This window comes from Dryobates pubescens, chromosome 6 (assembly GCF_014839835.1).
Source record: "Dryobates pubescens isolate bDryPub1 chromosome 6, bDryPub1.pri, whole genome shotgun sequence".
Lineage (NCBI taxonomy): Eukaryota > Metazoa > Chordata > Aves > Piciformes > Picidae > Dryobates > Dryobates pubescens.
In genome coordinates this window covers 70,777-94,411 of record NC_071617.1, presented here as the reverse complement: position 1 = coordinate 94,411, position 23,635 = coordinate 70,777, and the positions used below count along the sequence as shown (strand labels likewise).

The following is a 23,635-nucleotide window of genomic DNA, read 5'->3' as shown; positions in this document are numbered from 1 at the left end:
TAGAGTGGTGGTGCACGTTCATCCTGTGTGCTGTCCCATTCCCACTGGGCTCAAACTTGTCTAAGAAGAAAAAAGGGCACCGGAATAATTTCTATTCATGATTTACTCCGTCTTTAGAGATAGAAGTAGGTTAGTCTGTTAACTAATTCAACAAATCCTTAAGCAAGCAGTTAAATTCCTGCTGAATTACTCCCGTTTGATGTATTGAAATGGCTTTTTTTTTTTTTAATGGGACATTGTAGTGCTCTCAGCTCCCACATTTCATGAGATGAACAGCTGGTGAACATTAGAGCACTCATTCATTGCTATAGGTAACTTGAGTCTATATTTTCCCCTACTATATCAGCCAGCCCTTTAGACCAAAGAGAATTGAGCTTAGAAGGCAAAGGTACACATTTTGCTGTGCCCTGCACACTACCAGCCTTGTTAAGTAAAGAACTGTGATCAGCTGAAGTTCAGGCCAGCTGCAGAGCTCTGAGGGTTTTTCCTCTTCTGTGTTTCCCATGAAATTAATTAAACTTGCCAACATTTGTTGTTTGCTGGTAAGACCTGTGGAAACTTATGGGTTACTTTGTATGAATATGTCCTCAGAAAAACAAAGCACTTCCAAGTTAGCAAACAGATTCATGAAACTGCAGAAAGATGAGACAGAAAAATGTGCTTTTGGTTGTTTGTGTTAGGTTGGAAAGGACCTTCAAGATCATCTAGTTCCAACACCTCTCACCACCCCAGGTTGCCCAAGGCGTCATCCAGCCTGGCCTTGAACATACCCATGGAGGGAGCGTCCACAACTTCCCTCTCCTACCTGTAGTTTTGATTGGCAGGGTGCATTGAAGAGAAAACCAAATGAAATTCTTGTTAAAAGACCTTCTTTCACTGAGAACAGAAAAAAACCCCAAAATATAAACCCCACAAAAAACCCAACCAACCAACCAAAAACCAAAACAAACAAAACCCCCAAACAAACAAAACCCAAAGCCAAACACAAAGTCTTACCAGTCTACCAACCCTTCTGCCAAGGCAGGTTCACCTGAAGAAGGTCACACAGGAACATGTCCAGGTGGGTTTTGAATGTCTCCAGAGAAGGAGACTTCACAGCCTCCCTGGGCAGCCTGTTCCAGTGCTCTGGAAGTTCCTCCTCATGTTTAGGTGAAAGTTCTTATGTTCCAGTTTGTGCCCATTGCCCCTTGCCCTGTTGCTGCGCACCACTGAACAAAGCCTTGTCCCACCCTCCTGACACCCATCCTTCAAGTATTGATCAGCATTGATGAGATCCCCCTCCTGGTGTTTTCCAGAGCAGCTTATTCCTCTCCATGCAAGTGTTTGTTGTTTGTGCGGCTGAGAGAGGTGGGTGTGTTATCAGAATCTGCATTGGGGGGGGGAACCCTTTGAATTAGTTATTGTAAAAAAATGGAAGTTTTTTCATAAAATCATTTAAAAAAAACCCAAGAACCTCCATTAAAGGGTGATACAGAGTCTTGTTTGCTGAAGAAAGCAAGTGCTGGATGACACAGGCCTCTGGCACAGACAAAGTCAAAAGAAAAGTTCAATGTGTTTCCTAATAATAACACCCAAAGTACACAAAGCCAATCCCAACCTGAATTATTTGGCCTTGTTTTTTGGAGGTTTAGTGGCAGAGGAGGGCAGTGTTGCACAAAGAAGTTGGCTTTCAAGTTGGCTCTGTTAGAGACAGGGAGGTCTCTGGTTGTCTTCACAGCATGAAAGCCTGCTGCTCACTTTTACATACACAGAAGGCTTCTTCCTTCTAACCCTTATTCTTGTTTCCTAAAACAATGCTCTCATGAATTGAGGACTTCATTTGTCAATAAAATGGCATGGGAATTTGCAAACCAAGGATCATGGAATGGTTTAGGTTGGTAGGGACCTCCAAAGATCCAGTTCAACCCCTCTAGACTCAGCAGGGACATCCCCAACCTAGAGCAGGTTGCCCAGAGCGCTGTTGAGCCTCCTTTTGAATATCTCCAGGGACGGGGCCTCAACCACCTCCCTGGGCAACCTCTTCCAGTGTTCCACCACCCTCATGGACTGGGTGACCTTTAGAGGTCACTTCCAACCCAAACCCTTCTATGATTGTATCTTAAGAAACACTTCAGTGTAGGAGGTTTATGTTTTTGGCTATTCTCATGAGGTTTAATACTTCCAAACAGAACAGAAATTTATTTACCATTGATAGCTTCTAAGTTAGATCCTTCTAGATCTCTTAGTTAACTGGACAAAACAGTTAAGTAGTGATTTGCTGATTGACTGGAAACAGATCAAAGAAGTTGCCTTTAAATCAGCAAAAGAGCAAATTTCCCCTTTTTTCTTCTCCTACTACAACAAATATTAATCAGATAAATCAGTTCTTTACTACTAACAAAGGCTTGGTTTCTGTGTTATGGAGAGCTGAAGGATTTTACCAGCTGGTGGAAGAGGCCAGAGGTACAGAAATGTAGCAAGTTGAAACTGATGAAACTGGGAGTGTCTTTGTGTGGATGCTTCTAAAAATAAAGAGTGATAATAAATACTGCTGGGTACAATGTGGAATAAAAATTGCCAAGGAAATCTCTTGTCTCCTGCAGACGAAGCACATGCTGCTGACAGAGAGTGGTGCACATCTCTTCGCTCAGGCCATGGGCATTCCTGAGACTCCTGGAGAGAAACTCATCACCAAGAGATCTCTGGAAAGATGGAAGAAGAACCTTGAGCCAGATTCCAACCCTGCAGAGTTTCAGAAGTAAGTTTTTCTTCTTAAATTCAGGTAATTTTGTTTGCAATCAGTTTAAAAACCAAACCAAGCAACAGCAACAACATGAGGAGTGCCATGGAAAGAAAAATGAGGCTCGTAAATTCAGAGCTTCATAGAATGGTATATGTTGGAAGGGACCTTAAAGATCATCCAGATCCACCCCCCTGCCATGGGCAGGGACACCTCCCCCCAGCCCAGGTTGCTGGGCAGGACTCATCCAGCCTGGCCTTGAACACCTCCAGGGAGGGGACATCCACAGCCACCCTGGGCAACCTGTGCCAGTGTCTCACCACCCTCACTGTGTGGTGCTAGTGAAGCAAGTTTAACTATGGTCTTGTAAACAAAGTGAAGTTGTTCCTTGACCATGAGATGCCAGTCATAGTTTATCTTGTATCTAATAGAAGGTTTTTTTAACCCTTGGTTTATCCAAGGGCTGTGTTTCTGTGTAGCCTGCTGTAGCAGAGGGGTTGGACGGGACCCGCTAACATTCTGTGTTTCTGTGATTCTTTGTTATGAAGAATTTTAAGGCTGGTGTAGACGCCCCTGCTGGGATGCCTCCTGAATATGTAAGTTGGAATGGCATGGCACCTGTGTCTCCATTCATTCTTCTTTTCTCTTGCAACAATGTTAGACACCTTCCATTTCAGCATTGTCATCTTCTGGAGTATTTGATAGCAGAGGCTTGTACATTTCTGAAGGGCTCAAGACTTTTTCTTGTCTTAACCGTACTGTTCTTTTTTCTGCCAACCAGTGCCCCAAACATCATCCTAAATTCACAAGGTCTTCTTTTATAAGCCCATTTGGTCATGTATCACCGAATCACAGAATGTTAGGGGCTGAAAGGGACCTTTGGAGACCATTGAGTCCAATCCCTGCCAGAGCAGGATCACCTAGGGCAGGTCACACAGGAATGTATCCAGACAGGATTAGAAGGAGAAGGAGACTCCACAGCCTCTCTTGGCAGCCTGTTCCAGTGTTCTACTCCCTCATAGTAAAGAAGTTTCTCCTCATGTTGAGATGGAACCTCCTGGGTTCCAGTTTGTGTCCATCACTCCTTGTCCTATCGCTGGGCACCACTCTTTTCAAAGAGCCTGGCACCTTCTTGACAACCACCCCTCAGATATTGATGGACATTGATCAGCTCCCCTTTCAGCCTTCTCTTCTCCAGACTGAACAGCCCCAGGTTACCCGTGGAATGTCCTTTTTGCCTGTTCTGTCCATAGTGTTCATGCAGAAACATACCTGAGATGAACAGACAGAAGGTGAAGTAGTGAGAGGCAGGCTAACACCAGAACAGACTGGGAATTTGAAGGCTGGTGTGTATATTACATCCAGTCCTTTGATCCTAACAATGTGGGAAACCATGGGGGTTCATGGCTTTCCAAGCAAAAGCTGATATCTCCGTAAGGGAGATCTTTCTCCTGTGCTGGTTAGAAGTCTACATTCATTTATGCTTAAAGCTTCTGATTCCATTGCACATACAATGTGGCATCTCCTGCACCTTTTGCTGAGAAGAAAGTGCAGTTTGGTTTTCCTTCAGTCTCGGTCCAATGATTCTGACCATATCTCTGTCAAGAATTTCTGGAGATTACCTGAGAACTCCACAGAAAGGCAGCTGAGTCCACCTATCAGGTAGCAGCTGGGCTTCTAGTCCCTGCATGAACTGCATGCACAATGACAGTTCTTGAATAACAGAATCATTGCTACAAACAGCATCCTCTGCTACACTGCAGGTGCTTAGAGAGTTACAGAATTGTTTGGGTTGAAAAAGACTTCTGAGATCATCCAATCCAACCAGCAGCCCAACACCACCATGGCCACTAAACCATGTCCACAGGTACCATGGCCACACATTTCCTGAACACCTCCAGGGATGGAGACACCACGACCTCCCTGGGCAGCCTGTGCCAGTCCCTGATCACTCTTGCAGCAAAGAAATTTTTCCTCATCTCCAACCTAACCCTCCCCTGGCACAATTTCAGGCCATTTCCCCTTGTTCTGTCACCTGATTCTAGGGAGAAGAGACTAACCCCAACCTCCTTTCAGGGAGCTGTAGAGAGCAATGAGGTCTCCCCCCAGCCTCCTTTTCTCCAGGCTGAACACCCCCAATTCCCTCAGCTGCTCCTCCCCAGGCATGTTCTCCAGACCTTTCATCAACTGTGTTGCCCTTCTCTGGACCTGCTTCAGTACCTCAATGTCTTGGTTCTTGCTGCTATTGGTAATTAACCATAGAGGGATGATTGTACGATCTCTACTTAGACAGTTTTGCCTGCCTTGGCAATGGTTCTGAGTCAACTAGCTGTGTATGAGCTTGTTTGTATCTCTTTTGGCTTTGTTCTGAAGAAGCACAAAGAAGCAACAGAAACGTTTAAAGAAACAGTAAGCACTAGAGTGTAGTTGTCTGTTTGCTCAGAAGAGGTGTGGGGCACATTCACTTTGTCATTTGTTGCCAGCTGAGTGCTCAAAACAGCTCAGCTGCCAGCAGCAGATGCCATCTGTATGCTTCCATTACTCTCACAGTTTACAGATTCATAGAATGGCTTGGGTTGGAAGGGACCTTAAAGAGCATCTAGTTCCAACCCCTGTGCCATGAGCAGGGACACCTCCCACTAGTCCAGGCTGCTCAAGGCCTCTTAAGTTGCTTAAGGTGAATACCTTAGGAAAATGTACATCTGGATGCACCTCTTGTGATTTCTCTGGAGGAACTAACCTTAGCTAGTTGCAGGGTGGCACTCAAGTGTGCAAAGGAGTCCTGAATTTATTAATATCCTTTTCAGCAAATCATTTGTAACAGATGGATGGGTGGGAAGCCCATCTGCAGCACCAGAGCAGTTGGAGATGAGGTCCTTCTCCACATAAATGTCAGAGCAGTTTGTAAGGTCTGTGATTCATCAGTCGACTTTGAGTTGCTGTGAATGAAGTTGAGGGCCTGACAGTGTATTTACATAAGCAGGAGGGAACAGGAAGTTGGGTCTCTGGGGAGCTGATGTCTCATGGAACACAGACTTTGTCTGACTTAATTAGCTACAATTTTATGTGGTTATAGGTAAACCCTCACCAGGGCCTGGGCAACTTCCAAAGGTATTCCTCTTCCAGTCATTTGTTGGGCACTGCCTTGAAGAATTTTTACAAACTGCTGGCTGACAGCAGTTGAACATGAGCCAACAGTGTGCCCAGGTGGCCAAGAAGGCATTCAGGCCTGGATCAGAAACAGTCTGGCCAGCAGGAGTAGGGATTGTGCCCCTGTGCTCAACCCTGGTGAGGCTGCACCTTGAGTACGGAGTTCAGTTTTGGGTCTCTTACTACAAAAAGGACATTGAGGGGCTGGAGCAGGTCCAGTGAAAGGTATCAAAGCTGGGGAAGGGTCTGGAAAGCAGGGCCAGTGAGGAGCGGCTAAGAGAACTGGGGGTGTTTAGTCTGGAGAAAAAGAGGCTGAGAAGAGGCCTTCTGCTTCTCTACAACTCCTTGAAAGGAGGTTGGAGAGAGGTGGGGGTTATCTCCATAGTATCAGGTGATAGAACAAGAGGATGTGGCCTGAAATAGTGCCAGGGGAAGCAGTTTAGGTTGGAGATTGGGAAAATTTCTTTTCCTGCAAGAGTGGTCAAAGATTGGCACAGGCTGCCCAGGGAGGTGGTAGAGTCACCTGGAGGTGTTCAAGAAAGGTGTGGCCGGGGCAGTCTGGGACATGGTTTGGTGGCCGTGGTGGTGTTGGGTTGATGCTTGGACTCAATGATCTTGAAGGGCTTTTCCAGCCAAAACAATTCTGTGAGTCTATGATAAATTCTTTCCCTGTGTGGAGGGATTTAGCTTTTCTTGGGATACCTTTCCTGGGCAGCTCCTGTTTTAGGTGTCTACATGAACTGCCAGGAGTGGAAGGCATGGACGCTTAGCCCCTTCTTCCCAGTAGTGTCTTGCTTATCGCTGCAGCAAAGGTTGCAGTGAGTTACTCTTGCCTTTGTTCCTTTGAGTGTGAACACACATTATGTTGTATGCAGCCTGTTATCTCTGATTTTTCCATGCTGGAGAATAAGCTGTGGTTGAAATTCTCTTTTCTTCAGTGCATGAAGGGTTTTAAGCTGATGTGCACTTTCAACTGACTGTTGCTGACCAAGTGGTTTAAACCTCAAGACTGCAAAGACAAAAATGTGTGAGCCATGTCTTGTGAAGAATGCTAGTTGAAAGACACAAAAAAACCTTAGGGGAGTAAGGAAGAGGAAAGATGAGGAACAGGAAGGAAATGACTCAGTGCGTGCATAACACTACTGTCCTGGTTGGTGCTCACTCAGTTATGTGCATTGTCATTACTCATTCTGCTTCACTTCCCATTCAGACAGTGAAGACCACTCTTGTGTCTTTCAGGTGTTCTTTTGCAGACAAAAAAAAACCTACTCCAGAACTGTTGGCTAGAAGTATTTCTGCCCTGTGTGCTTTTGTTGTTTTGGGTTTACTCCTCCACTGGTGAAAGTTTCCATCCTATTCATAGATTCATAGCATGGTTTGGGTTGGAAGAGGCCTTTAAGATCATCCAGTTCCAACCCCCTGCCATGGGCAGGGACAGCTCCCACCAGCCCAAGTTGCTCAAGGCCTCATCCAGCCTGGCCTTGACACCTCCAGGGAGGTGACATCCACAGCCTCCCTGGGCAACCTGTGCCAGTCTCCCCACCCTCACTGGAAAGAATTTCTTCCTAATCTCTAGTCTCAATCTGCCCTCCTCAGGCTTCCATCCATTGGCCCTCCTCCTATTGCTCCCCAGTTCTCCTGTGGCCTCCTTCAGGTACTGTAAGGGTGCTCTAATGTCTCCCTGGAGCCTTCTCTTCTCCAGGCTGAACAACCCCAGCTCCCTCAGCCTGTCCCCACAGGGGAGGTGCTCCAGCCCTCTGATTATCCTACGAAGGTAGACGAGTCATAGGAGGAGATAAAAACCCACTTGAGTGTTTTCTACTCTATTAAATATAAAGCTGTGAGAATTGTGACACATTGCTTGTTATTTTTGTCATGGGAAGCATGGTGAAAAATAGCTTGATGATGAGCAGTAATTTTTCTTGCAGCAATCCTTTTTAAAGGTACCTGGAAAGAAATGCAGCATGCTTTGACAGGTAGGCTTTAATTCTACCTAATTTTGTGCACTGTTTTTCTTGGCAGAGACCTTGGAACAGTTGGTGCTGTCGCCATAGACAATGAAGGAAACGTAGCTTGTGCAACATCCACTGGAGGACTCTCTAATAAACTGGTTGGCCGTGTTGGTGACACAGCCTGCATAGGTATGGGATGTGAGGTCTTGCCTCTCATTTTTGGAGATGCCTTATTTAAAGAAATTAAAGAAAAAGAAAAAAAATCATAGAAAAAACATAGAATGGCTTAGGTTGGGGGACCTTAGAGATTACCTACTCCACCCTTTCTGCCATGGGCAGGGACACCTGTCAACTAGATTCAGCTGCTCAAGGCCTCATCCAACCTGGACTTGAACACCTGCAGGGAGGAGGCAGCCACAGCTTTCCTGGGCAGCCTGTGCCAGAGTCTCACCACCCTTCTACTGAAGAACTTCCTCAGCTCCACTCTACACCTGCTCTGCCTCAGCTCCAAACCATTCCCCCTTGTCCTGTCACCAGGCACCCTTATGAAAAGTCCTTCTGCAGCCTTCCTGATGGAGCAGGTCCAGAGGAGGGCCATGAAAATGATCAGGGGGTTGGAGCAGCTCTGCTGCAAGGACAGGCTGAGGGAGCTGGGGGTGTTCATCCTGGAGAAGAGAAGGCTCCAGGGAGACCTAAGAGCAGCCTGCCAGGACCTGAAGAGGCTGCAAGAAGGCTGCAGAGAGACTGTTTGCAAAGGCCTGCAGGGACAATGGCTTCAAAGGAGAGCAGAGCAGCTTGAGCTTGGCTGTGAGGAGCAAGTTCTGCAGCAGGAGGGTGGTGGAAGCCTGGCACAGGTTGCCCAGGGAGGTGGTTGAGGCTCCCTGCCTGGAGCTGTTGAAGGGGAGGCTGGAGAGGGCTGTGGGCAACCTGCTGTAGTTGGGGCTGTCCCTGCTGTCTGCAGGGGGAAATGGACTGGGTGAGCTTTGTGGGTCCCTCTCAAGCCAAACCATTCTATCATTCTGTGATTCTCTGATCCTTTCAGGTATTGGAAGGTGGCTCTAAGTCCCCCACTTTTGGAACATAAATACTGGTACACTGAAATGAAAACCTGACACTTAAATACATCAAAGGTTCCTTAACACAATATTGAGACTGAAAGTAAGGATTGGGAGCAAAGGGGCAGTGCTGTCATTATTACCTTCATCCTGCACTGTTCTGACTGGAAAATGGGAATGGGAATTTCTTTTTTTTCTATTCTCTCCTGAGTGCTAACATTTTCTTTTTGTTTCATTTCTGTTCAGTCTAATAAAGCTCTTTTTTTGCACATCCATGCTTACAGATAAGTCAGAAGCTAGCCTGTTCCACACTGAGCTGCTGTTCTCTTCATACTGAAGGAAGTAGGTGTAATTGTAATTGCTGTTTGTTCTATCAGTGAGCCAGAACTCCAAAATGACTGGCAGCTTGGAGTGAATTCCTGTTCTTAGAGAGCCCTGATAAGGCTCCCTCAGAGACTAAGAGATGCAGTGTAGAATAAAGGAAATATTTTAAGAGAGCTCTTATCCAAGTAGAAAGAGTCCCTTGAAATCCTTTCCCCAGACTCCTTCCTCTCATGGGACAGACTTGCCAGTGATTGCTTCAGGGTTCAGCCATGCAGTTTGGATTTGGAAAATAATTATTTTTAGTAAAACATGTTCCAAACTCAAATAGCATTTCTGTTAGCAGGACATGTTTGTTGTAAAACTAATCCAGAGGGACCTGGACAAGCTGCAGAGGTTGGCCCAGCTGAACCTCATGAGGTTCAACAAGAGCAAGTGCAGGGCTGTGCACCTGGGCTGGAAGAATCCTCACTGTCAGTAGAGGCTGGAGGAGGAGGGGAGAGAAAGCAGCCCTGAGGAAAAGGACTTGGGGGTGCTGGTGGGGGAGAAGCTGGCCAGGAGCAGGCAGTGTGAGCCTGCAGCACAGAAGGCCAAGGGCAACCTGGGCTGCAACCAAAGCAGTGTGGCCAGAGATGGAGAGCAGGGATCCTGGAGAGACCTCACCTACAGTGGTGTGTCCAGCTCTGAACAGGAAGGACATGGACCTGATGGGGAGGCTCCAGAGGAGGGCCATGAAAATACTCAGGGGGTTGGAGCAGCTCTGCTTCCAGGACAGGCTGAGGGAGCTGGGGGTGTTGAGCCTGGAGAAGAGAAGGCTGCAGGGAGACTTGACAGCAGCCTGCCAGGACCTGAAGGGGCTGCAAGAAGGCTGCAGAGAGACTGTTGGCAAAGGCCTGCAGGGACAGCAGCAGGGACATGGGCTGCAAAGTAGAGCAGAGCAGCTTGAGCTTGGATGTGAGGAACAAGTTCTGCAGTAGGAGGGTGGTGGAAGCCTGGCACAGGTTGCCCAGGGAGGTGGTTGAGGCTCCTTCCCTGGAGCTGTTGAAATTGCATCTGGACAGGGTTGTGGGCAACCTGCTGTAGTTGGGGCTGTCCCTGTTGATTGCAGAGGGGTTGGACTGGATGAGCTTTGGAGGTGCCTCTCAAGCCAGAGCATTCAGTGATTCTATGATGCTAATACCAACTTTCTCTGGCACCCAAAGTTAATATTTTGGTCCCCTCTACATCTTGCCTATGATTCTCAGCTCATTTCTGATTGCAAACACCCTTCTCTTAGGTAGAGCGGGACCTAGGCCTGTCAAGTACAGGTGGAACTGGGCACTGTTGGGCATACTGCTTGCAACTTCTCTGCTTGAAAGGTATCTGCAGGACTGGTTACAGAAATGCTGGCTGGCCTTTTAAATATTAGAGCCTTTTGCAAGGGGCCTTTGACAGACTGTCTGTGGCAGTGTTTACCCACATGGAAATCAGAGCCTGGTGAAATTTTCTGATCTTTATAATGTACAGAAGAGAAGAAAATTCCATTGCTTTTCCTTCTATGCCTCTTTGCCTTCCCTCAGTGCTTTGTTTATAATGCTGTGGTATGTTCCTCCCCATCTCTTGGGAAATATTTTTCTTAGGGGATGTGCTAGAATCATGGGTGTTGAGCAAGCAGAAGCTTGGTGGAGAACAGGGTGTGGAATGTGCCAGCAAAACAAGGATGGGAGGGAAAAGAAAATGGAAAGGGGATCGAGTTTAACAGAAGATGCACTCTGCTTATGGTGAGGACTTGCAAGCTTCTGCAGGGGTGCTTCACCATGCTTCACTAGAGCCCAGGCTTATGCTCTTGCAGACAAGGTCCCCTCAAACTTTGGTCAGTTCAACAATATCCTCAGAAGATCTTCCCTTCTGTCTCTCAGTCGGTAATGTCGTGTGGCCTGGCATTGTGCATCCCATTCTGTCTGCTGACCCTTGGTGTGTCATCCCTTTGCTGGTTTGTTCCATCCCTCTGGGAAGTGTCGGCCTGCTTCTGCTTGAACCACAAGCAGATCAGTGCTCTTCCTGTTCTCTTGGTCTGGGAACTGACTTCATCCAGCTGTGAATCTCTTTCATGTGTTTTACAAACTGAGGCAGACACGAGACAGGGTTTTGGCACTGACACTTTGCTCCCAGAGGTGCACAGAACTGCCGGGACTTTGGTAGAGTGGTTGGTACCTGCTTGAAACAAGGCAGGGCTCATAAATGGTATTACAGAATGTTGCCTTCTTTCTTTTTCTCCCTCTGAAAAGGAAGTGGAGGTTATGCTGATAACAGTTCTGGTGCCACTTCAACCACAGGACACGGGGAGAGCATTATGAAAGTGGTCTTAGCGCGACTGATCCTCTACCACATGGAGCAAGGTAAGTTCCCAGCTTCTGTGAGCCACAGCAGTGAGCATAAGGAACACTGCCTCATGGCTGGTTTCAGCTGGTGTGCTACCACCATCCTACAGCAGCTGTCAGAGTTGCTCCCAGTTGTGGATGGGTCACCGCCCTGGGAAAACAAACAAGTAGTGCAATATTAATAGTGCTAAAGTAGCCTTAACCCAACAGGAGGTGTGCTGCTTGGTGTTTAATTGTGCTTTTAGATCAGGTACACTGAAAGACAGTATAGAATCATAGAAAGGTAAAGGTTGGAAGGGACCTCCAAAGATCTTTAAATCCAAGCCCCCTGCCAGGGCAGGCCACCCAGAAACACATCCAGGTGGGTTTGGAAAGTCTCCAGGGAAGGAGATTCTCTGGGCAACCTCTCTTGTTGAGCTTCATGAGGTTCCCCTCTGAACATACAGGAAAAAAGTCTCACAGTGAGGGTGCAGAGCCCTGGAGCAGGCTGCCCAGAGAGGCTGTGGAGTCTCCTTCTCTGGAGACTTTCCAGCCCCACCTGGATGTGTTCTTTGCGACCTGCCCTGCATGACCCTGCTCTGGCAGGGGGGTTGGACTGGATGATCTCTGGAAGTCCCTTCCCACCCCTCCTGTTCTGTGATTCTGTGTAGTCAGGTCTCCAGGCTGCCCAGGTCTCACTGAACAGCTGCACAGCCCGAGGGTGTCAACCAGTCCTCCCAGTTTGGTATCATCAGCAAACTGTCTGAGGGTTCACTCTATTCCCTCATTCATGTTGAATAACACTGAACCCAGTACTTGACCCCTGGGAAACACTTAGTTTAACTGAAGTCCTTCAATTTTTTCCCCCCAGTTTTAATGTGCTATTTTGTGACCAAAGAGCTAGAAACCAAGAAAAATCAGGATATATTTAAGGGAGCAGCAGGAGAGGGCTGGGGATTGGTAATCCTTGCAGAAAGATGAATGCCCAGGATATCACCTTTCTGAGTAACTGTAAAGGTCTCTCATTATAGCAGCAGAAATGCTTTTAAGACACTTGAACTATGATGTAAATTTTCTTCTTGTTTTGGAAAATACACTAGAAATGCCTGGGTGGGTATGTGGCAAGCAGCTGACAGAGGATGTCTGTGTGACTGTAATAGAATCTGACTGGGGGATGACCCTTTGGAGCTCTACCCTCATGAGTTGTCTGTCATCTAAACCCTTGGTTATATTACAGCCTGCAAACATAGCCAAACAACATACTTGTCTCTCCTGCAGCTGAAGAACCATTAATAGAGAGATCATCGTTATTTTTGGAAGGTATAGCTCCTGGGCAGTGCACTGTCACTGCCTTGGAGATCAGCTGAGCTGGGAAAGAGTTGGAGAACTTTCAATTTGCATATTCATTGGAGAAGCGGCAAGTAGAGAGACAAGTAACAGCTGAGAGTATTTTTGTTTGCATATAATGAGCAAAGGTCTTTGTAGTTTGAGAGTGTCTTTGTAAAGCTTTGGGAGAGAATCACAGAACGTTAGGGGTTGGAAGGGACCTCCAGAGAGCATCCAGTCCAGTCCCCTGCCAGAGCAGCATCACCCAGGGCAGGTCACACAGGAAGATGTCCAGGTGGGTTTTGAATTCTCCAGAGAAGGATACTCCACAACCTCTCTGGGCAGCCTGCTCCAGGGTGCTCCGGAGACTTCAAACCTCGCCCTGGATGTGTTCCTGTGTGGCCTGCCCTGGGTGACCCTGCTCTGGCAGGGGGATTGGACTCGGTCTCCAGAGGTCCTTTCCAACCTCTAACATTCTGATTCTGTGACTTCTGCAATGTACTTTGTGTGTAAAGACAGAGTTGTATGTTGTGATGATTCTATGAAATCAGTATGAAAGGCAAATGAAGCTCACATTGAAAAGTTTTTGTTTGTGAAGAGTCAAAAAAAACCCAAGGGAAAAAAAGGAACTAAAGGGCACATGTGTGTGTTTGACTGGTTTGCACTTGTTCCTCCTGCCCATGCCTGTCCTGCCCAAAAGCATAGCTCAGCTGCCAGGAAAATACATCAGCAGTAGACTGATTTTGGGGGTTTCTCCCTCCACATTCCCATGAAGGCACTGAAAACAAACCCTCAGGTTACTCTTGTTGAGTCCTGGAACTGTCAGCCCAAGCTGCGCTTTAAGTACAACTTCAGTTTCAGCTCTTCTTCTGGATCAATGCTGCAACATTTACTCTTGTGTTGCCAGTCTTAACAGCTGTTGGAGTCTCTGTCTTATGCTGGCAGCAGTTGTCTTGACACAAAAAAAATCAGAGTGGAATAGTGACCCTTTGAAGTCAGTGTCACTGCCTGGAATAGTCACAGTGACACCCCTGCTGTCAGAGGAAGGAGCTTGATCCTGTCAGTCTCCAGTGCTGGGAACAATTCTGACTCTGCTGAGGGGCTTGGTTGGTTTTAACTCAAAACTCTCAGGGAAGACAGGGAGGTCAGGTTTTCTTCTGCAGCCACATCACCAATGGTATATATCTTAGAACAGCTAAGCTGAGCCGACTGCATTCCCAAATTTCCATTCAGACTTGGAGAGAACAAATATTGTAGAGTTATTACAAGCCTGTGTGTGTGGTGTACACAGCAACTCTGGAGCTCTTCAGAAAATAGTTCTGTTGATATCAATGAAGTGTGATGGAAAGATAAAGTTGGTTTGCTGGTCCTTTCTCTGATAGAGTCATAGAATGGGTTGGGTTCAGAGGGACCTCCAAAGCTCATCCAGTCCAACCCCTCTGCATTCAACAGGGACAGCCCCAACTACAGCAGGTTGCCCACATCCCTGTCCAGATGCAGCTTCGACAGCTCCAGGCATGGAGCCTCAACCACCTCCCTGGCAACCTGTGCCAGGTTTCCACCACCCTCCTGCTGCAGAACTTGTTCCTCACCTCCAAGCTCAAGCTGCTCTGCTCTACTTTGAAGCCCTTGGCCCTGCTGCTGTCCCTGCAGGCCTTTGCAAACAGTCTGTCTGCAGCCTTCTTGCAGCCCCTTCAGGTCCTGGCAGGCTGCTCTAAGGTTTCCCTGCAGCCTTCTCTTCTCCAGGCTGAACACCCCCAGCTCCCTCAGAGTCCTTTCTCAGATACTTCACTGGATTCTCATCTTGCCTGGTGCTTTCAGAAATTCCAGGAAGAGTGATGCTGATGTCTGCTTTTGAGAAATGATGACAATGTGAGATACTTGCTTTGAGCTCCACTGCACCAGTACAAATTCAACAAGGCCGAGTGCAAGGTCCTACACCTGGGTCAGGGTAATTCCAAGCACAAATGTAGGCTGGGTGAGGAGTGGCTCATGAGCAGTCTGGAGGACAAGACTTGTGCCTGTCAGTTGATGACAAACTCCCCATGAGACAGCAATGGTTGCTGGCAGCCCTCAGGCTCCTCTGCTCCAAGCACCAAGCCCCAGCTCCCTCAGCCTGGCTTCAGAGGGAGATGGTCCACTGCCTACAGCAGCTCTGTGACTCTGTGCTGGACTCTCTCAAGCAGTTCCCTGAGGTCTTTCTTGAACTGAGTGGCCCAGAACTGGACACAATATTCCAGATGCAGCCTCACCAGGGCAGAGTAGAGGGGGAGGAGAACCTTTGTGAACCTGCTAACCACAGCCCTTCTAATCCACCCCGGAATGCCATTGGCCTTCCTGCTGGCTCATGGTCATCCTGTTGTCCACGAGAACCCCCACATCCCTCTCCTCTGTGCTGTTCTCCAACAGGTCACCCCCCAGCCTGCCCTGGTCCGTGGGGGTTTTCTTCCCCAGATGCAAGACTCTGCTCTTAGGCTTGTATTTCATTCAATTTCTCCAGCCTGTCCAGGTCTCACTGAATGGCAGCACTGTCTTCTGGTGCATCAACCAGTGCTCCCAGTTTGGTGTCATCAGCAAACTTGCTGACAGTGCACTCTGTGATGTTATCTTGTTCTTCTTTTTAGGAATGCCACCAGAGATGGCTGCTGACACGGCATTAGACTACATGAAGACACGAGTTGGGGGCTTGGGAGGTGTTATTGTTGTTAGCAGTTCAGGAGAGTGGGCAGCAAGGTTCTCCACCAAGCAGATGTCCTGGGCTACTGTAAAAGATGACCAGCTGCATTTTGGGATTTATGCTGGGGAGAGACATACAAAGTCTGTTGATGAAGCACTTGCATCTGAAGGTAAGGGATTCCAAGAATGAAGAAACACTGTCTGAGAAAACAGGAAGGTCACAGAATCACTCCAGTTTTTGCTGGAGGACAGTGGCTGTTGATGTCATCTTTCTGAAAGACCTGTGCCCTTTGGACTGGTTACATAATCACAGAGTCAGAGAACACATTCAGTTGGAAGAGTCCTCCAAGATCATCCAGTTTAGGGTCACCACTAAACCATGTCCCTGAGCACCAGCTCCACAGGCTGCTGGAACACCCCCAGGGATGGTGACTCCAGCACTGCCCTGGGCAGACCTCTCCAATGTTTGACATCCCTTCCAGTGCAGAAATATTTCCTGAGCTCCAGCCTGAGCCTGCCCTGGTGCAGCTTGGAACCATTCCCTCTGCTCCTGTCCCTTGTCACCATGGAGCAGAGGCTGCCCCCTCCTCACTCCAACCTCCCTTCAGGGAGCTGCAGAGAGCAGTGAGGTCTCCCTCAGCCTCCTCTTCTCCACCTGAACACCCCCAGCTCCCTCAGCCCTCCTCTAGCCCAGGGGCTCCAGGCCCTTCTCCAGCCTCATTGCCCTGCTCTGGACACCTCCAGCCCCTCAATGTCCTTCCTGCAGGGAGGGCCCAGAGCTGAATACAATACCCAGAGTGTGGCCTCATCAGTGCTGAGTGCAGGGTGATGATCACCTCCTGTGCCTGCTGGTTTCTATTCCAAGCCAGGATGCCATTGGCTTTCTAGACCACCTGGGCACACTTCTGGCTCATGCTCAGTCAGCTGCCTACCAGTACCCCCAGGTGCCTCTCCAAGTTGCAGCTTTCCAAGCACACATCCCTGGTTCATAGGCATTAGCACAGTTACAGTCAGAATGAGACCTGGACATGGTTCTCCAGTGCTTGCGGGCGTGTGTACAATGTTTATTGGTCCCTTTGGGCAATCATAGTATAGTCAGGGTTGGAAGGGACCACAAGGATCATCTAGTTCCAACCCCCCTGCCATGGGCAGGGACACCCCACACTAGAGCAGCCTGGCCAGAGCCTCATCCAGCCTGGGCTTAAACACCTCCAGGGATGGGGCCTCAACCACCTCCCTGGACAACCCATCCCAGGGCTTCAGGAGATCCTCCTTCTCTGGATAAGAAAGAGAACTGTCCAGAGGCTTCTTGATTAGCATGTCTCAATCCTACAGGAAAGAGGGCCTGAATTTCAGTATTGGAGGAACTCCTTTCTATTCTGTGCTCAGAAACTGCTGCCAAGTTGATGTGAGGGATGAGTACCTAGTAATTAAAAGCTGAACTGGGGAAACTGCATCACTCTCCAGAGTCTTCTGAGCAGTCATCCGAGGAGAACAAATTGCTGACCATCAGTGGAAGACCATCAAACAGCAGTGAGGAATCCAGGCTACACCATTGTCACAGGCTTTAAGGGGGAAATTACAGGGAAGGAAAGCAAACAGCTTTTCTTCAGAGAGGGGAAATGTGATGCTTTCTAAGGAGTCCTATTTTATCCCATTCATTGGTGTCAGACATGCAATTACAAACCAGCAGCCACAACAAAGTAGGTCACAATATTTCAAAGGCTTCATGGATAGGTAAGAGGATAACTGGGACTGACTTAATATCTGGGATAGTAATGAAGGAGGTGATGATTTCAGGACACAAATCCTGCAGCAATCCCTGCTACTCAAATGCAAAGGTGATAGGCAGCTTTTTAAGTCCAAACATGAGACAGATGCTGATTATTAACTGAGAAAATAATTATCTAAAATCAAGTGACAAAAGCAAGCAAGCTGCCTCTTAACAAGCTGCTGCTTTGAAGTCTGAAATGCTTTCTGGAGAGTTTTTTAAAAGACCTTTTAAACCACCTTGCTGCAAGTTGTCATACAAAAAATAACTGTCCTGTATTACCTCTAATATAGTTTCTTTCTTCTCCTGTGTTCTGACTTAACTGCACTTTTGGTGTGTTAAAACTCTGTAATTTTATGGCTTTTAGCTGGTGACAAGATTTGCTCTCTGGACAGGTTTGCGTGGCATCATTGCATGCCATCCTGAGCATGGACACATCATGAGCATGCCCAGAGAAGGGCAACACAGCTGGGGAAGGTCTGGAGAACAGGGCTGGGAAGGAGCAGCTGAGGGACCTGGGGGTGTTCAGTCTGGACAAGAGGAGGCTGAAGGGAGACATTCTGGCTCTCTACAGCTCTCTGAAAGGAGGCTGCAATGAGTTGGGGGTTGGGCTTTTCTCCCTAGTATCAGGTGACAGAGAGAAAATGACCTGAAATTGTGCCAGGGGAGGGTTAAGTTGGAGATGAGGAAAAATTTCTCTGCTGCAAGAGTGGTCAGGGATTGGCACAAGCTGCCCAGGGAGGTGGTGGAGTCCCCATCCCTGGAGGTGTTCAAGAAATGTGTGGCCATGGTGGTGTTGGGTTGCTGGTTGGGCTGGATGATCTCAGAGGTCTTTTCCAACCAAAACAATTCTGTGATTCTATGATCACACTGTGGAATGTTCCCTTTACATGATAACCCAAATAAACAGAAGAAAAATCTTAAACCACAAGTTGGGAACTCCTCATACCTGTGTCCCAGCTACAAGAGGCTGCCTAACAGAGTTAGCTCCCAGAGAATGGTAAGGCTGCCAAGGCTATCCATGGTCTATTAGATCTTGCTCATCCAAAATACAACCATGGAGTGCTTGATTGTTTTGTTCCACAGGAAATCATGTAGCATATAACTTGCTATTGGATAAGCAGAAAACAGTAACAGTATTTAAGGTCTGCTTATCTGTAGAGGAAAAAGTTCTTCTGACTTAAAATTTGAGAACCTGAGAAGCCTTTCAATGAAGAAGTTTCTTCTGATATCCTACCTAAACCTCCCATGGTGCAAATTGAGGCCATTTCCTCTCATCCTATCACTTGTTACTAGGGAGCAGAGCCCAACACCCACCTGACTCCAGCCTCCTCTCAGGGAGCTGTAGAGCGCAATGAGGTCTCCCCTCAGCCTCCTCTTCTCCACACTGAACTCCCCCAGGTCCCTCAGCTGCTCCTCCCCAGCCCTATCTTCCAGACCCTTCCCCAGCTTGGTTGCCTTTCTCTAGACTGGCTCCAGCCCCTCAATGTCATTCTTGTAGTGAGGGCCCCAAAACTGATTCCAGTATTTGAGATGTAACCTCAGCATACTGAACAGAGGGGGACAATCACTTCCCTGGTGCTGCTGGCCACACTGTTACTGATCCAGGGTGCTGGTGGTGTTCATGGCCACCTGAGCACACTGCTGGCTGATGGCAGCTCAAGCAAAGCAGTGGTAGCAGTGCCAGAGCCTGTGCTCACAGAGTCAGTGTTCCTCCAAACCACACCGTTTGCTCACTGCAGATGTGGGTGGCAGGCAGACCTCTTCCATGTTTGCTTTTCCCTGAGGGGGTGGGATGATAGCAAATGGTCAGGGATGAAGGAGGCCAAGCATCCAGAGAAGCTGGAGAGCTCTGGTCTTGTCCTTTCACTCCTAGGCTACAGCTAGAACAGGACAAGGCGCTGCTGCTGCTGTAAGAAGCTCTTGGTGTTGTGATGTCGCACCATGTGCCCTTCTGTACAAGAGAGCCAAGGGGATCCTGGGGTGCAGCAAGAAAAGTGTGGCCTGCAGGGCTAGGGAGGTTCTGCTCCCCCTCTGCTCTGCCCTGCTGAGAGCACAGCTGCAATCCTGGGTCCGGTTTGGGGCTCCCCAGCTTAAGAGAGACAGAGAGCTGCTGGAGAGAGTTCATGGGAGAGCTGCAAGGATGACTGTGGGACTGGAACATCTATAGAGACTGAGAACCCTGGAGCTGTTTAGTCTGGAGCAGAGAAGGCTGAGAGGGGATCTGATCAATGTCTATCAATAGCTGAGGGGTGGGTGTAAGGACAAAGGTGCCAGGCTCTTTGTGGTGGTGCCCAGTGATAGCACAAGGAACAACAGGTACAGACTAGAACCCAGGAAGTTCCACCTCAACATGAAGAGAGTTCTTTACTATGAGGGTGCAGAGCTCTGGAGCAGGCTGCCCAGAGAGGTTGTGGAGTCTCCTTCCCTGGAGACTTTCCAAACCCCGCTGGATGTGTTCTTGTGTGACCTGCCCTGGGTGACCCTGCTCTAGCAGGGGGTTAGACTGGATGATCTTTTCAGGTCTCTTCCAACCTTTACCATTCTGTGAGTCTGTGATTCTACCTAAGTTTTCCATGTGCCTACATGACCCCTGACCTTTGAGAATATGGAGAAATTAGACTTCTTGAGGACTTTAATGTAACATCTTTTATAATTCTAAATATGTCTGAGAGAAGCCAGACTTTAGGAGGGATTCTGGGAGCAGGAGGGGAGGTGTGTGCCATTGCCATGAACTGCTGCTGGAAATCCTGAGCCTCTAATCCAAATGGCTGTGACCTGGATATCAAAGAAGGGAAATTAGGGGTCTGTTGCCAAGAAACCCACTGTCCTTGGCATGTAGCAAAGCAGCACCACAGTTTTAATTACCTAATTAAAGTGTGGAATCCCATTATTTCTAATCAGCTGTGAATGCTGGCCTGCTTCTTTCTCACTGCTCTGCAGCAAGGGCCACACTGGGCTCCATACTGAGGCTGAGATGTTCCCAGGAACAGCAGAGTAACCACTCTGCGTAGCCACAAGCTATCACTGGCTGTGCTTGGAGCTTGCTAGTTCTGTGGGAGGGTTTCCTTCTTAATCTTTGCAAGTTGTGAGTAATTGAGAACTGTTCTGTAGGACACCAGTGTTTGGAACTCTCACTTCATTATATCCTTTTGATGTGTTCTACTTCGTTTAGTTCTGTGTCTCTGGGGTGGTTTCTGTTGACTTTGAAATCTCTCTTGGCCAAGTTCAGTGGAACTGGCTGCTTGCTTGTCCCCTTCTGGGCTGCTTGCCCTTGGATACACTCTGATGAATATTTGCTGTGGGGCCGATCTCAGTCTTGGTGACCTCAGTACAAGTGAAAAAAGCACCGACACTGAAGTCCCTGAGTGCAGCAGGGGAAGTGGTCAGACATGGGCTTGCCCCTCTGACTTTGTCACTATTCAGACTCAGAAGCAAACACCATTTGTCAGCAAGAGAAAAGAGAGAGGACAGAGGGCCTGCTGTGGGGAGTCACAGAATCACAGAATTGTTTTGTCTGGAAAAGCTCTCTACACTGATTCCAAGCACTGACCTAAGACCACCATGGACATTAAACAATGGCCCCAGGTGCCACGGCCACAGGCTTCTTGAGATCTCCAAGGATGGGGACTCCACCTCCCTGGGCAGCCTGTGCCAGTCCCTGACCACTCTTTCCACAGAGAAATTTTTCCTATTCTCCAACCTAACCCTCCCCTGGCACAATTTCAGGCCATTTCCTCTTGTTCTATTACCTGAGACTAGGGAGAAGAGACTGACCCACCTTAGTCCAATCTCCTTTCAGGGTGTTGTAGAGAGCAATGAGGTCTCCCCTCAGCCTTCTCTTCTCCAGACTAGAAACTCCTATCCCTAATCCCATTTCCCTCAGCTGCTCTTCCCCAGCCCTGTTCTCCAGACCCTTCCCCAGCTTTGTTGCCCTTCTCTGGACACACTCCAGGCCCTCAATGTCCTTCTTGTAGTGAGGGCCCCAAAACTGAACCCAGTGTTCCAAGAAATGGCCTCACCAGTGCTGAATACAGGCACACGGTCACTGCCCCGCTCCTGCTGGCCACGCTGTTCCTGATCCAAGCCAGGATGTTGTTGGCCTTCTTGGCCACCTGGGCACACTGTCAGCTCATGAGTCGCTGCATGAGACAGGGCTCTGCTCTCTGGCAGCCTCCAGGTGAAGATGATGCCCAGGGAAATAGGCAAATATGCACACTGGAAAATAAGCAAGTGTCAATTCAGGTGAAGGAATGCTAAGGTCACACAGATATGAGAAGCAAAGAGTCATTTTGGGTTTGTTGTGTAAACCACAGAGAATCTGAATCTCAGGCTGAGAGAGTTGGAGCTGTTCAGCCTGGAGAAGAGAAAGCTCCATGGAGACCTTACAGTGGTCTTGCAGTACCTGAGGGGGCTAAAAGAAAGCTGGAGAGGGACATTTTACAAGGGCTTGCAGTGACAGGATGAGAGGGAATGGATTAAACCTGGAAGGGGGAAGCTCTGGATTTAGAGAGAGAGATTTAGAATGGAGATAAGGAAGAAATTCTTTCCAGTGGGGGTCTAGAGACACTGGAACAGGTTGCCCAGGGAGACTGTGGATGTCCCCTCCCTGGAAGTGTTCAAGGCCAGGTTGGATGAGGCCTTGAGCAACCTGTGCTAGTGGAATGTGTCCAGGCCCATGGTAGGAGAGTTGTGATGTTTCAGGTCTCTTCTGACTGAGACCTTTCTGTCAATCTCTGAATTTCTGAGCCTCATTTTCCTTTGCACTGCTCTCCTTGTGCTGGGTTTATTGGGGCAGATGGATACCCTACAAGCTTTGTGGCAATGAGCTCTGCCCGACCTGCTCACTTCTGCTTTGAGTTCAATTATGTTTAACATTCTTGCTTTCAGCCTTTAACATTTTCCCTTGGTTGCAGTGAGATTCTTTTTCTTGCAGCTCCTCTGGAAGTGCTCTTCCTCTGAGGACAGGATGGGATCTGATGTGATCAGCGTGGGCTTTAGCCCTTCAGCCCTGCACTTTTGACCCTTTGCTGCACCTTAAGCTCTACAAATGCAGCTCCTCGAACACCCAGCTGCCTGCAGCCCTGAGGGCTCTGCCTGGTGCTGCCTGCTCCATGGCATGGCAGAGGCTGCCTGCCTAGCAACCCAGGCTGCTGTGAAGGCATCATCCACATGTGCTGCGGCCTCTGCTGCCTCCCCGCTGCACACAGGGAGGACTCTCAACTTTCCCTGATGCTGCACAAAACTTTGGCTAGGTTCGGGTGTAGCTGCCACCTGCCAGCCACAGCCTGTGCTAACCACAGCACCACCAGGGCTGACTAACATGGGAGGTAAAATCCAGGATTGTCAGAGGTGCTGGACCCCTCTGTGCAAGTGCTAATGACTGCAGCCCAAGCAGACCTGCCTGGACATGTGAAAACCACATTGTGCTAGCACTGACTGTTCCTTAGCAACTCAAAAGCAGTTGCTAGAATAACTCACAAACTGGCTCTTCTGGGCTGGGGAGGTGCACACTCCGATGGGACTTGGACACTCCTCTGTAGGTGCTGCATGGCAGAGGGATGCAGCCAGTTTGCATAGATTCATAGAATGATTTGGGTTGGAAGGGACCTCCAAGATCATCCAGTTCCAACCCCTTTGCCCTAGGCAGGGACATCTTCCACAACCTGGCCTTCAGGTCCACCAGGGAGAGGCACCCACGACCTCCCTGAGCAGCCTGTTCCAGTGTCTCCTCACCCTCACTGTACAGAATTTCCTTCTAATCTCCAGTCTAAATCTGCCCTCCTCAAGCTTCATTCCATTTCCTCTCATCCTGTCACTACAAGCCCTTGTAAAAAGTTCCTCTCCTTTCCTATGTTACAGAAGATAATTGGTAGTGGTGTGTGTTGGTTGTTTTTGGGGGGGAGTTTGTTTTGTTTTTTAAAAGCTGAAAGAGGCCATTATGGCTTCACTCAGGCTTTTTCACCTATCTTTCATGTGCCCTCAGGTAACCCCTCTGAGATCCTTGAGTGTGGCTCACCTAAGCCTCCAGGAAGAGAATCACGGAATCGTTTAGGTTGCAAAAGACCTTGCAAGGTCATGGACTCCAACCATTAACTCTAAGCCATATCCCCAAGTACCACATCTGTATGGCTTTTGAACACCTCCAGGAATGGTGACTCCACCACCTTCCTGGGCAGCCTGTTCCAGTGCCTGACAACCTAACCCTCCCCTGGTACAGCTTGAAGCCATTCCCTCTTGTTCTATCAGTAGTTACTTGGGAGAAGTGATGATGTTGGGCAAAATGAGTGAAAGATGAAGCCCAGCACATTTTCAAGTGCTTTAAT

At 48.4% G+C, this 23,635-nt stretch overlaps 1 protein-coding gene across 1 annotated transcript in view; it reads left to right on the top strand.

Moving 5' to 3' along the window:
* Nucleotides 1-22,976, top strand: part of ASRGL1 (asparaginase and isoaspartyl peptidase 1) — a 31,467-nt gene extending 8,491 nt beyond the window's left edge. The window contains exons 4-8 of the mRNA XM_054162517.1: nt 2,583-2,737; nt 7,892-8,010; nt 11,465-11,575; nt 15,487-15,708; nt 22,246-22,976. Coding sequence (XP_054018492.1) covers nt 2,583-2,737; nt 7,892-8,010; nt 11,465-11,575; nt 15,487-15,708; nt 22,246-22,271 — 633 coding nt within the window. The 3' untranslated portion in view covers nt 22,272-22,976. The remainder of the gene's footprint in view (nt 1-2,582; nt 2,738-7,891; nt 8,011-11,464; nt 11,576-15,486; nt 15,709-22,245) is intronic.
* The last annotated feature ends 659 nt before the right edge of the window (nt 22,977-23,635 follow it).